Source organism: Cynocephalus volans, chromosome 1, assembly GCF_027409185.1.
Source record: "Cynocephalus volans isolate mCynVol1 chromosome 1, mCynVol1.pri, whole genome shotgun sequence".
NCBI lineage: Eukaryota > Metazoa > Chordata > Mammalia > Dermoptera > Cynocephalidae > Cynocephalus > Cynocephalus volans.
The window spans coordinates 188,347,684-188,361,010 of record NC_084460.1 but is presented as its reverse complement, the minus strand read 5'-3'; the positions used below and the strand labels follow the sequence as shown (position 1 = coordinate 188,361,010).

The window sequence follows — 13,327 nt, the reverse complement described above, 5'->3', positions numbered from 1 at the left end:
TGATTGTAACCTTGAACTTTTTTGCCCAGTGACGCAGATTCCCACTTAAGACGTCTTTTACCAATGTGTTTGTCCATGGGGCAGGTTCACCCATCATCAGAATAACACCATTACCCTCAAGAGGAGTTTAGTTCTCTCGAGCAGACACGGCATCCGGCGAAAGCTCATCAAACAACTTGGGGAGCACAAGCGGGTTTACCAGTGCAGCATCTGCAGCAAGATCTTCCAGAACAGCAGCAACCTGAGCCGGCACGTGCGCTCACACGGTGAGGCTGCCCCGGCACAGCCCAGCCGCTAGTCCTGGGGGCTTGGCCCGGCCTGGCTCAGATAGTGGCGAGAGGGCAGTGGCACGTCTCCCATCGCTGGGTTCTCTTCCATGGGCGGCTCGGGTGAGGGACTGCAGCCGTGGCCACAGGCGACTTTCTCTGCAGCCATCTGCCCCTTCCAAGGTGGAAAGAGAGGGGGCTCTGTAGACCCCGTCAGAGATCCTCTGCATTCAGAGGTGGGTTGTGCATTTTTTTAGTAAATGCTTGAAGTAGTGAATCAGCTTTCTCTTGTTGATTCCTTAGGTGACAAGCTGTTTAAATGCGAGGAATGTGCCAAGTTGTTCAGCCGCAAAGAGAGCCTAAAGCAGCATGTTTCTTACAAGCACAGCCGGAATGAGGTGGGTGGAAGTGCCCCAGGGCTCTCTTCTTAGTCTGTGGGAGAAACAGACAATTGACTGAGTAATCATATCGTCAAGAGGAGAAGCAGTTGGAGAGAGAAGAGCTGTCCCATGGCCTGGTCAGATGCGGCCAGGGCAGGGGGAGGGGTCAGAGGGTGGGGCGGTTGACATTTGTAGAGTGTTTACCCATGTATGGGATTCTCTCAAACTAATGTCCATCAATGGATGACCGGATAAGGAAAATGTGATGTATATCCAGTATGGAATACTACTCTGCCATAAAAAGTTATGAAATTCTGCCATTCGCAGCAACATGGATGAGCTTGGAGAAAATTATGTTGAGTGAAATAAGCCAGGCACAGAGGGGAAACTATCTCATGTTCTCACTCTTAAGTGGGAGATAAGAGAGAGAGAAGGAAGGAAGGAAAGAAAGACCACAGTGATGCACTGGACTTGCAGAGGGAGAGAACAGACCTAGGGCTGCAGGGGGTGGGGGAGAGGTTGGTGGGTATTTGGGTGAGGGACATGGGGAAGAATTTCAGTTTGTGGTAATGGGCATGCTGATAGTATTGATCTAATCATCTTGGGCACAAGTTGTGACGGTCAGCTTTGTACCCCACAATTATGCATAATCAAAAAAAGAGTGAAAAATTCTTTGTTTTCCTAAATCGAGTAGGGGAGTAGAAGAGGAAGAAGTTATGAGATAGATGCACTTGTGGAGCTGCTGGGACAGCTCACAGGGGCTCCTCCTCTGCTCCACTCCACCTCGGTCTGTCTTACTGACATGCGTCCTGTCTGACCAGGTCGATGGTGAGTACAGGCACCGCTGTGGCACATGTGAGAAGACCTTCCGCATCGAGAGTGCGCTGGAGTTCCACAACTGCAGGACAGGTGAGGGACACCCGTCTGTCCTCCCCTCTGCTGACACCCAGTGCGGATTCTCAGGTTGCTGCAAGGGACTACACAGCTTCAGGAGGACATGAAGATCACTCGTTCTAATGAATAGGCATCTCACTTTTAACATCTCCCTCTCTTCGTTTCTCTGCAACACGGTGGTCACTCATCGTAAAGATACGCAGATGGCAGCTTTCTACATCAGGGTCCTTTTCTTCCATTGCTGCTGAGGAAGGAAGGAAAAGGGAGGGCGTGGCATGAGGCACGGGGTACAGAGGCTCCGCACCTAGCAGGTCATCTCTGGGCCGAGCTCGCTTCTGCCCACCAGTCTCCAGACGTAAAATGGAAACTCCTCTTCCTCTGTGAGGCTGAAGCCAGTTGTGCTTGGACTGGCCTGTGGTGGAGGGGGGCCTCCTTGGCCCAGGGGGCTTCTCAGGACCAGGCAAGACGGGTAGGGGACGAGGCCGTGGCTGGCGAGTAAATATATGTATGGAAGTACACACAGTAGGGGGGGTCACAGCCAGAGGGGTGCCGTCCCTCCCACCTGCCTCAGTCCTCTGCAGGCCCAGGGACACCCGTGCTCTTGGCGACAATGAGCTGCCCTCTGGGGGCAGTGGGAAGCCACAGTTGCCCCCACTTCCCAGCAGTGGTCGCGCCCCCAAGGCTCAAGCAGTAGGCGGCCAGCAAAGGGAGCCAGAGGGTTGCTGTGGCCTTGTGCTCTCCCTCTCTCCAGAACACACAGCAAACCTGGGCGAGGGACAGTGGCAGCAGCCTAGAGACCCTCCAGCTCAGCGCTCCCTGCCCACCGCCTGCTGACCTGCACTGCCGTGTGGGCACGTGCCTCCTGTCAATTCTCGTGAAGGGGGCCACCGCCCTGCATCCCTCCAGACGTCAGGGCTGCCACCACGCAGGCTGTGAGCTGCAGCCCAGCAGCCGCCAGCCCCACCCCTTGCGTACCCAGCGGCCCGTTTGCTTGTGTGCTCTGCCTCAGGGGCTCCCTTTGGAGCTGCAGCTTGTTTCCTCCATCCCTGGGGCCTCCTGCCCCACGGCCAGGCTGTTCTGAGAGGCAGGCATGAGTCGCATGTGACCTGAGATTTAGCTGCTCTGAGGACGCATGTCTGTGGCATGAAGTGGCCTCCAGAAGCTTCCAGATGAACTTCCGTGGCGTCACGCCACCTGCATTTTAAGCCCTCCTATTCAAAGTGTTCTCAAGAAATTTGGAGGACATCCACCTATTTTCATTTAATGTGGTGTCAGTGAGACCGAACCTTAATTTTACTCGTTAGCCAGAGTCAGGACGTGCCCCTCCCTGCCCCCGTGGTTCTGCGCAGTGCAGCAGTGAGGGTGTCGCCAGCATCCAGGGCATTTGGTGAAGCTGGCTCAGGCTGAAGAAGAGAACTGTCCTTTTTTTATTTTTAACTATTTCTCTAGACACAGTGAAACAGGAAGCAATAAAAGGAGTCAAAGCAGCAGGTGCTGCATGTCAGCTAAAAGTCCTGTCAAAGCGGACGTTTACCTTTGCTAATTACATAGAAGTAACAGGGCAGCAGTGAATCAGAATGCAGCCTCTCTTCTAAGGTGCACTAACTGCAAAGGTTAGAAATTTTAGACTGAAAATAAAGGATAAACATTGAAACTGAGCTCGTCTGCATTATATTCTGGTTGCATGCTGTTATACTTTTTATAATATTCAAGTTAAGAGAACGTGTATCTTTCTCAAATCATTAAACCAAGAATTTGTATAAAGTGGGGAAAAGTTTTAGAATTTGTAGTGTGATGGGTTTTTCTCACTTACTCAGTGGGGCTTGTCTTCGTTTATATCCCTGGTGGTGTGCCGAGCTATCCATGTGACTCATCTAAATGTCCCTTGCACTGCTTCTGACCATCAAACCTGCACACTGAGTAGCAAGAGCTCAAGTTCAGGCCCTGGGGCAAGATATGGACCACCAGCCTCCTGGACAGCCTGGCTGCCCTAGAAATCCAGTCACATCACAGCTGCTGTGTTTATTAAAACGTAAATATGGGCCTCTATGGCAGCAGGCTCGGTGGGAGAAGGGTTGCTGTTGGGGCCAGGTGCCTGTCTGGACTCCTGAACTGGTGCTGTGTGGGTGCTTGTGTCAGGAAAAGCTACACGAGGTGTGACAGAGTGTCCAGGACAGCCCGCTGAGCAGAGCCCACCTCCGGGCTATAAGTTTGAAGTGGGTTCTCTCTCCATATGCCAAGAGGGGTGTGTGAGAGAGAAAACGAGAGCCCAGAGGTAGCACTGCTGCTTTCCATGGGCGTCAAGTGCTAGGGCTAGTGGAGCCACCTGCCTGAGAGGGAGGCTGACCTGTGCTGTTCAGTACCTGCCTGAGAGGGATGCTCACCTGTGCTGTTCAGTATCTATCCAGGAAGGAGGCTCACCTGTGCTGTTTAGTACCTGCATGGGAAGGAGACTCACCTGTGCCGTTTAGCAGGCCCACACCAGGGGACGTGTCATTGTGAGGTGATGGAACAGAAGTGTGAAGTTGTGGCCCCTCACAAAGCCGATTGGCTCTAGTGGTCCCATTCATCAGAATTCATGCTAAGGAAATTTAGTAGAAGAAAAGCCACATTAGTAAAGGTTGCATTGCCAAATAATCTATAGTATCAAAAGCCATGGAGTGAGTTGTGAAACGGAATATTACTTGGCCATTAATTATGAAGATGTTCAATGTCATAAGCATGTGTACCGCCCATATAGCGTGCGAGTGCATGCACAGTGGGGCTGTGTAGGTGTGGACAAAGACCACCAGCTGCCAAACCAAAAAAGAAAGCGGGAGGGTAGGGGACTTGTGTGAACGACGTGTCTGTTTAGGAAAGGAGAGGAGCAGAGTGAGCTCCAGAGGCAGTGTAGAATCATCCACGATGGCCTTCTCAAGGCCCAGCTGTGGAAGGCCCTGGGTCAAGGGTGCATTGCGGGGAGCAGACCTGCTCTCCTGGGCCTCGTGCAGGGCCACTAGAGCCCATTTCTGCTCTCGCAGAGGGGCCGCCTCCTTGCCATGGTCAGAACTGTGGGAGGGCACCATCCCTCCCTGTCCTGTCCTGTCCTGGTGCAGCACCTGTGAGGCATTGGTGTCCCTGTCACTGCCTCCTCTCTTGCCTCAGGACCCTGGGAGTGGCCTGGTTTCTGTGCAGATGACCCTTCCTTGGTCTGTGTTCCTAAGGGGGAGAGGTTAAGATGTGAATTAGTCCATTTTCTGTTACTTCTAACAGTACCTGGAACTGGGTAATTTATGAAGAAACAACTAATTTCTTGCAGTTTTGGAGGCTGTGAAGTCCAGGGCAAAGGGGTGCATCTGGTGAGGGCCTTCTTCCTGGTGGGGACTCTGCAGAGTCTTGTGGCGATGCAGGGTGTCACATGGCGAGGGCCGAGCAAGAGCATATCCACATGCTTCTTCCTCTCCTTACAAATCCCCCAGTCTACTCCCTGATGACCCATTAAACTCTGAATGAATGAATCCATTCATGACGGCAGAGCTCTACTAATCTGATCACCTCTTAAATGTCCACCTTTCAGATACCATAATGGGGATAAGTTTCAGCATGAGCTTGGGAGGATGTTCAAACCACAGCCTGATGTTGGACTCTCTTTGGGTGGAGCTTGTCTCATTCTCTGGCTCTCCACCCAGGCTGCACACTGGAGTCACCTGAGTGGAGATACAGAGGCCCGAGTCCTGCCCTAGAGAATCTAATTTCATTGGTCCTGGCCAATGGAGCTCAGCTTGGGGGGGTGGGGTTGTCCCCAGAGATACTGGCAAAGTCTAGAGACATTTTGGTTGTCACAACTGTCTGGGCACAAGGGGTTGCTACTGGCCTTCTGGAATGGTGGTACTGCTAGTGGGTGGAGGCCAGGGATTCTGCTAAATGTCCCACAGAGCACAGGACAGCCCCAGCCTAGACTGCCAACAGTGCTGAGCCGAGAAAGCCAGGGTACGTAGATGCGCATGGGGACTGCATTGTGCAGCAGGAGGGAGAACCAGTGGTCGTATTTCTTGCAGAAGTGGCCTCTGATGTAGATCTGGAAACATTACTGAGTCTGAGGGCTGGTCAGTGGGCTACAGCCCCAGAGCCCAGAAAAGAAGACAGTACAGTCTGCCCTGGTGGCCCTCACTCTGTAGACAGAAGGTGGTGTCTGCCACCTGCATCAGTGACATGGGGAGGAGAGGGAGCCGAGGCATCCTGGCCATGGGGGTGGCAGGGCCGAGGTGACCTGGAGTGGCGGGGTGGGTGAGCGTTGGGGGGGTTCCTGGGTGTCTGGTACGTGGTGTGGGACTTTCAGGGGTCCCAGGTGGAGCAGAAACCCCTGTTTGGCTGCCTTTGAGGAGGAACTAGAGGTGAGGCCTGGGATGCAGGGACGCGGGTGTCTCTGGAGGCTTTGTAGAGTGTGTGCTGTGTGTGAATGGGTGTGTTTGTGTGTTGAGCGTGTGTGTTTTGTGTTTGTGGTATGTGTGTTGAATGTGTGTGTTGTGTATGTGGTGTGTGTTAGGTGTGAGTGTGTGTTGTGTTTATAGGTGGTGTGTGTTTTGTATGTGGTATGTGTGTGAATGTGTGTTGAGTGAGCATGTTTGTATGTGGTGTGTGTGAGTATGACTATGTTGTGTTTGCATGTGGTGTGTGTGTGTTGAGTGTATGTGGTGTGTGTGTGTGAATGTGTGTGTTGCATTTGTATGTGGTGTGTGTGTGTTATATGTGGTGTGTTTTTATGTGGTGTGTGTGTGAATGTATTGTGTTTGTATGTGGTGTGTGTGTGAGTATGTGTGTTGTGTTTGCATGTGGTGTGTGTTGGGTGTGTGTATTGTGTTTGTATGTGGTATGTGTGTTTTGCAGGTGGTATGTGTGTGTTGAATGTGAGTGTGTGGTGGGAGTAGGTAGGTGTCTACTAAAGGGGGTCCAGGAGCACACCGGCTCTGGAGAGGTGGGAAGTCTGGGGATGCTGGTGTGTCCTGGGGAAGGAGCCTGGGGCAGGTGACCATGAGGGAAGGTGGCAGCAGCAGCAAGAGTAGCCCAGCGGCTGGTGGCTGAGGAAGTGGGGACTGCAGGGGTGAGGGTGGGGAAAGACAAGGGTATTGCCGGCACGGGCAGCTTGCCCCAAGAGAAATCATCCCAAGTGCTGTGGGAGATGCTGCCCTGGAGGGGGTGGGGGTGCCGCCTGTGCACTTGGACCTGCTCTTTGCATGGCATGTTTCTCAGCCACGCCGCCGTCGTGACTCCCCTCCCCTTTGCCCATGTTCCATCGCCATGGCTGAGACCACGTGCTCGAGCCCAGGCTTTGGGTCCCTTCCCTCAAAGCCCTCATGTGTTTGTTTGCTCTCTGGACAGATGACAAGACGTTCCAATGTGAGATGTGTTTCAGATTCTTCTCCACCAACAGCAACCTCTCCAAGCACAAGAAGAAGCACGGGGACAAGAAGTTCGCCTGTGAGGTCTGCAACAAGATGTTTTACCGCAAGGACGTCATGCTGGACCACCAGCGGCGGCACCTGGAAGGTGGGCACTCCCCTGGGTGTGTGAGTTGGGGGTGAGCTGGGGAGCACCAGCCCAGCCCTCGGGACGCACCTCAGCAGTGCCTGACACAGCACCTGAAATGCCCACTGTTTGACTGGGTAGCCCCCCAGGGAACCCGGCTCAGGCACAGAGGTGCTGAGAGACAGGGTGTTGTTAGAGTTTGTGCAAGTGGAAACTGTCGGAACAGAACTAATGTCCGTGGTGGGGAGAGGGCTTAGAAAACTGCCATTCCAAGGGCTGAATGTCACACAGTCAACAGTGTTTTGTCAGACTCTAGATAATATGGGAAAATGCTTTCAATATGACAGAAAATAGGAAAGACCAGGATATGCAGTCGTGCATGCAGCAGGCTTTGAATATATGCATTGGTAAGGATGTTCTTCTGGGGGCTGTTAGGGGGAGGGCTGGAGCAATTTCCCCCTCACTCCTGTGTGCTCTGTGCTTCCACGTGGCCTCACGTGAATGGCTCACCCCATTTGCAGCAGGCTTGGGGCTGCCTGTCCACTGGTGGGTTCTGAGAGGCCAGATGCAAGAAGACCTGCTCTCGTGGGGCCAGGTCTGCTTCAGAGTGGGCGAGGTGGCAGCCATGAGGGGGTGGGTTAGAAGTGGAGATGGGGGAGGCCCCACAGAGCAGTCCCCGAGTGAACTGTGATGCCTCCTAGGGGCTGCACAGGCCTCCTGTCCAGGAAGAGGCCCTGAGTGCAGGAGAAGCATGTGGTTGGGGCTGCAGATGCCCCTCCAGGTGACCCCTGGGGGGACATCCTCAAGACCCCACTCTAGGAGGGTTGGACGTTTCCTGCTCAGGCAAACCCTCCTTAAAGTTAGCATTTTAATTTTGGTAATCCTGATTTTTACTCTGGCAGCAACTGCCTTTTGCTGGCCAGCCCTCAGTTAGTGGCACTCACCGACCAAAATACCTTTTATTAAAGTCTGGGAAAAATCATCTACAGAGTTACAAATGAAGCATGTGCTTGCTAAAAAGACAACATCAGATAACAAGATATACAAAGTACATGAAGTAAAACTCATTCGTACGCATGCATATACACATTCATTATGCCTTTTTTAAAGGAAAGGACTGGAACCACACCTTTGTAATTTTTTGCACCTTCTTTGTTTTCAACACAAGTCTTCTTGGTTCATTAAGATCTGCAACTTTTCCTTTGTGATTCCTGGGGTGATGTGCCCAGGTGTTCTTGAGTAAAACCTGGTCCCTGCTTAGCTATGGAGGGCCCTGGGCAAGGTCTCGTGACTCACTTTCCTCACTGGTGCAGTGGGGGTAAGAGCCATATTCAAGCCCTGGGCTGTTCATGAGGCTCCCAGACCACAAGCACTTGGCAAGCATGGCCATGGCTGCTGCTGTGGAGCCAGCTCCCTCCAGCGACACAGCACGGCCAGGTGCATCTCATGACAACACATCACTCAGGCCATCTCTGGGCGAATGAGCTCACACTCTTGACTGTTTCGTGGGTTCCTCCTTCACGTGGGAGCCGCCCCAGACCCTCTGTGTCTGTGGTGCCTCCATGCTGCTGGAGACTTTTGGGGAAAGACTATCACCCAGCTCACCCACGTTTTAAGCCCGGCTGTGTATTTACACTGCTCATGCAGGAATGCTCCCAGACAGGTCAGCGTGTAGAAAGAGACACTGAGAAGTGCCCTTGTCTCTTGTTCAAGGAGTCCCTGTTTCACGTGCACTTCTAAAAGTCTGTTTAGTCTCAGTTCTGAACAATATTCTTTAAAGATATAAGGATCTTATTAGGAGCCAGCTCTTCACCCCGGTCCTGCTTTGACTGATATAATTCATAAGAGATAACGGTAGCGCCTCATTGTGAAGTTTAGAACACTGGATGTCCTTACGTTTCCGAATGTTTAAGATGCAAGAACTGTTACCCAACCTTGTGGCATCGCACACACAGTCTTTCAACCACTGGGAGCAGTGGGTGGTTGCTGATGCCCGGGTGGCATGCAGGTGACGCCTCCTGCACAGCTGGGAAGGACGCTGGACTGAGTTGGGGTCTGGCTGGTCTTCCCATGTTCTGTGTGTGTTCACTCTCTTGCTTGGCGGGGTGGGAATTTCAGGCGTGCGGCGGGTGAAGAGAGAGGACCTGGAGGCCAGCGGGGAGAACCTGGTCCGCTACAAGAAAGAACCTTCCGGCTGCCCAGTGTGTGGCAAGGTAACGGCTCGGGGTCAGTGTTGGAAGCTGAGACAGGAAGTGTGTCAATTCCTTAAGTTAGAAGTCAGAGCTGTACCTGTACCCTATTGCGGGGGAGACTTTTAGGGTGACCAGGTGCTGGGGTTGTTTTACAATGAGGTGTCCACTGATTGCACACTTGTCATTCAGATCTCTGGCTCTTCAGATGGATTTCCAGTGAATAAGCTAAGAAAGGTATTTTTTTCTTGACAGGCTTTTTTCCCCTTTGCCATGATTTTCCACCTAAACCGCTCCATGGCTCATGCTGTCCTGGTTAGTGTGTCTGAGATGTCCTTGTGGTTAGGATCAGGCACAGCGCACCAAGGACACGGGAGGCCCCCTGGCTGCACATTGCCTGTCGTTGCTGGTCCTCCCTGCTCAATGACCAGTAGCATCTTCTGAGTCAGAGTGTGACCAGTCCTCTGGTTATGGGAGCCCCCATGGTAGAGGAAGTGGATGCCAGGCCTGCCCTGAGTGGGAGAAGTGTGGTGTCCCCAGGGGCCTGCTCTGGCATCGGCTCTGGGTTTAGGCTCCTGATTATGAAGCAGGGATACTGGATCCTAACCATCCAGAAAACACGCTGCCCATCCCAGGAGGCGTGGGGCCTGCGTGCAAGGTGCAGGTGTTCCTGTGCTCAGAGCCCCTGTCCTGGCTTTGCTGACAAAGCCACATGAGGCTGCTACGTCACAGTGGTTGTGTTTTGTGCATGAGCACCTTGGTCTTGACTGGCAATGCTGTTACTTATCCCTTAGACTCTCACCACCCAGGTGCTTGTCAGAAGTCAACCGTGTCCTCAGGGAGATAGATCGTATGTCTGTCCTGGCACCCAGAGTGCGTGCTTGGGTGGCTTCAGGAGCCGCTGTAAGGAGGGGGCACTGCTGAATCTGTCCCAGCCACCAGTCCACATGAGCAACACCCAGGCCTAGGCACCTTGGCAGCTGGGAGCCAGGCCCCACATGGCCGGCCTGCTGATATTAGCCTGCTCTCTCTGCCTGCTAGCATGTGGGAGTGTTGTCAGATCTTTTGACTTTCCAAGAGAAAACGGAAATCTGTGTTTTAATATGAAATTTCCTGATTTTTTTCAAACCACAAAGCAAGCCAAAGCAAATGGGTCAGCAAGGCAGTTGTGGCTTGTGGTCCACATTGGGCCTTGCACTAGACCTGTGGCTCGCAGGTGGGGGCGGCGTCGGGTGCACAGAGCTGGTGAGAGGCGGCATGCATCCAAGCCGGGTGGCCAGGCCTGGCCGTGTCCAGGGCAGGGGACAAAGCCTGTGTCCAGTGTCCCTGCCATCCTGCCCTCTGACCTCTCAGAGGAAGCCCATGCCTGAGTCCAGTGTCCCTTCCATTCTGACCTCTGGGCCTCAGGGAGCAGTGGCCCCACGTTCATGCTGCTGGGAGGTCGTATGTGCAGAACCACCCGGCTCCGTGCCTGACATCTTAACCCATTTTGTCCTGTGCGATGTTTATCGAGTACTCCTCAAGCAGCAAGGCAGGTAGCCTGTAAGTTTTTGATAACTGAATTCTTCGCTGTTTCCAATCTTTTCTCATCCTCAGTCTGGTTAAGACAGAGGAGGTAGTTGACACCTGCAGACCTGTCCCTTCCCAGAATCTGTTCACCTTCCCACCTGTCATCCCTGGCTGAGGTCACAGTGCTCTTGGCCCATGAATCATCTGCAACTCTAGGAAAGAGACATCCCATGATGACGTTACCCTCCTGTTCCTCACAAGTCACTGGCTTCTCCTTGTGAGAGTGTGGGTAGCCATGCGAGCTCCCCGAGACCTGCACCTGGGTTACCTAGCTGCTAGGACAGGCTGTCCAGGTGGAGACACTCAGAGATCAGTTGTGGGGGTCTGGGGGCCCTGGAGGTGTCTCAGCTCCTCCACTGCACTACGCTGGGGGTATAGAGCATGGTGTTCCCAGCCCCAGTGCTGGCTGTGGAGGTGACCCTAGAGGACGCATGTGGGACAAATGAGGGCATCTCCACACCCCTCACTAGGATAGGCTGGAAGTATGAGAAGTCGGGGACGGAGACCTGAGTGTGCCCAAAATACAGCACACAAGCTGATGGCAGAACTTTCCTGTGTTGTAGCTTCTTTCAGAAAATTGCAGATAATTCTCTGCTTTACTGGCTCCTTAGTTGGCTCCGTACTAGTGAAATATTTAAGTGAGTGAAAAAACGTTGAGCTGAGCTGCTGTTTCTCGTGAGGACTAGAGGACAGTTCGTGCTGTGTCATAACACAGGCGCGGAAGGTAGTCTTTGTCCTGGCGTTGACTGATCGCCTGTGTTCTCACACGCTGAGGACCTGCTGGGACTCAAATTCCAGAAGAAACGTACTGCATTTCCATGCCTGCTTGTGGTTTGTCTGGTGGAACCAGACAGGGGCAGGGCTCCCCACGTCACGAGGTCCTGCAGAGCCTCACGCGCTGCTCTCATGCCTGCAGGTGTTCTCCTGCAGGAGCAACATGAACAAGCACCTGCTGACCCATGGCGACAAGAAGTACACCTGTGAGATCTGTGGGCGCAAGTTCTTCCGCGTGGACGTGCTCAGGGACCACATCCATGTCCACTTCAAGGTGCCAGTCACACGCCACCCTCTCCCAGGTTGCACCCAGGGGCATCGCCGGCCCTCAGGGCTATCGTCTGTCTTGGTCAGGTCAGGCTGCTGAAACGAAACAGCATAGGCCAGGCGGCTTGTAAACACCAGGGATGTGTCCCTCACAGTCCTGGAGGCTGGAAGTCCGAGATGCAGACGCCGGTAGATTCGGTGCCTGTTGAGGGCTTCCTGATTCACAGACAGTGCCTTCTCGCTGTGTCCTCACGTGGTGGAAGGGGTGGTGGCTCTCTAGGGTCCCTTTCATGAGAGCACTGATCCCATTCATGGGGCCCCACCCTCATGACCTCACCACCTCCCAAAGGCCCCACCTCCTAATACTATCACTTTGGGGGTTAGGTTTCGACATACGAATTTTGGGAGGACATAAGCATTTAGACCATAGTAGTATCCTGAAATAGTTATCAACTTGGCTGCCCTTAATTTCTTCAAAATGAGCTCTTAAGACTAGGTTGCTCTGTCTCACTCAGCCTGACTGCAGGGCCTGAAGGGAATTCCTCCCTGTAGCACTTCCCAGGGATTGGGGGGTGCGTTGCTCCCTCTCTGCCCTCGAGGAAAGGGAGGAATTGAGTGGCAGCTCCATTGAACAGTGAAGATTGGAGGTGTCATTGAGGGTAGGAGAGTCACTGTCCCAGGATGAAAGGGAAGAAGCAATAGATGGTGTCAAAGGCGCATAGCCGCCCTCCCACAGCCCCCAGCCTGGCACAGGTGTGAGAGGACGGCCGGGGTGAGGCGCAGAGGGCTGGTTCTGAGTCAAGGTGGTGAGCCCAGGGCCCAGCACCTGTCCTACCAGGGCCACAACCGGCGTGGCTCGGTGGAATGTCCTGGGCGTCGGAGGTGTTTTCTTCAGTAATGATACCTGTGGCATTGCTGACAGATTAAAGTTCCTGCCACGCTGCGTTGGAAACCAGATGTTGTGACTGTTTTCCAGGACATTGCGTTGATGGACGACCACCAAAGAGAGGAGTTCATTGGCAAGATTGGGATCTCATCTGAGGAGAATGATGACAATTCTGACGGGAGTGCAGACTCGGAGCCCCACAAGTACAGCTGCAAAAGGTGCCAGGTATCTTGGCCGTCCCTCCTTTACATGCGGGGCTTGTCTGGAAAGGAAGCTGGTCGCTGCAGGACTGTGGGACCCACATGGCACCTCTGCAAATTGGCAGAGGGCTCTCTCTCTGCGAAGGTGGGGTACCTGTGCCTCGGATGTGTCCTGGCGGGCCACCCCATGTCACCCATTCCTCAGGGATGGGAAATGTGGGCCTCACAAACACCCTGGCTGCAGCAGCCTCAAAGCCCAGTCCGTGTGCACATGCTGGGCTGCTGACCAGGGCGGGTTGGTCCTCTGGAGGGTCACCTATGCTGACTGCAGGCTCCTCTCCCTCTCCTCCTCCCTCAGCCTTGAAGTGCCTCATGCAATCTCCCCCACACATGGAAG

The 13,327-nt window shown here is 53.5% G+C and overlaps 1 protein-coding gene across 3 annotated transcripts in view; it reads left to right on the top strand.

Moving 5' to 3' along the window:
* The window catches only part of PRDM15 (PR/SET domain 15), a 64,536-nt gene that overhangs the window by 30,961 nt on the left and 20,248 nt on the right, over positions 1-13,327 (top strand). For all 3 annotated transcript variants that reach the window (XM_063103465.1, XM_063103454.1, XM_063103457.1), the window contains exons 9-15: positions 85-266; positions 570-664; positions 1,468-1,555; positions 6,899-7,066; positions 9,164-9,258; positions 11,720-11,851; positions 12,821-12,955. In XM_063103465.1, coding sequence (XP_062959535.1) covers positions 85-266; positions 570-664; positions 1,468-1,555; positions 6,899-7,066; positions 9,164-9,258; positions 11,720-11,851; positions 12,821-12,955 — 895 coding nt within the window. The remainder of the gene's footprint in view (positions 1-84; positions 267-569; positions 665-1,467; positions 1,556-6,898; positions 7,067-9,163; positions 9,259-11,719; positions 11,852-12,820; positions 12,956-13,327) is intronic.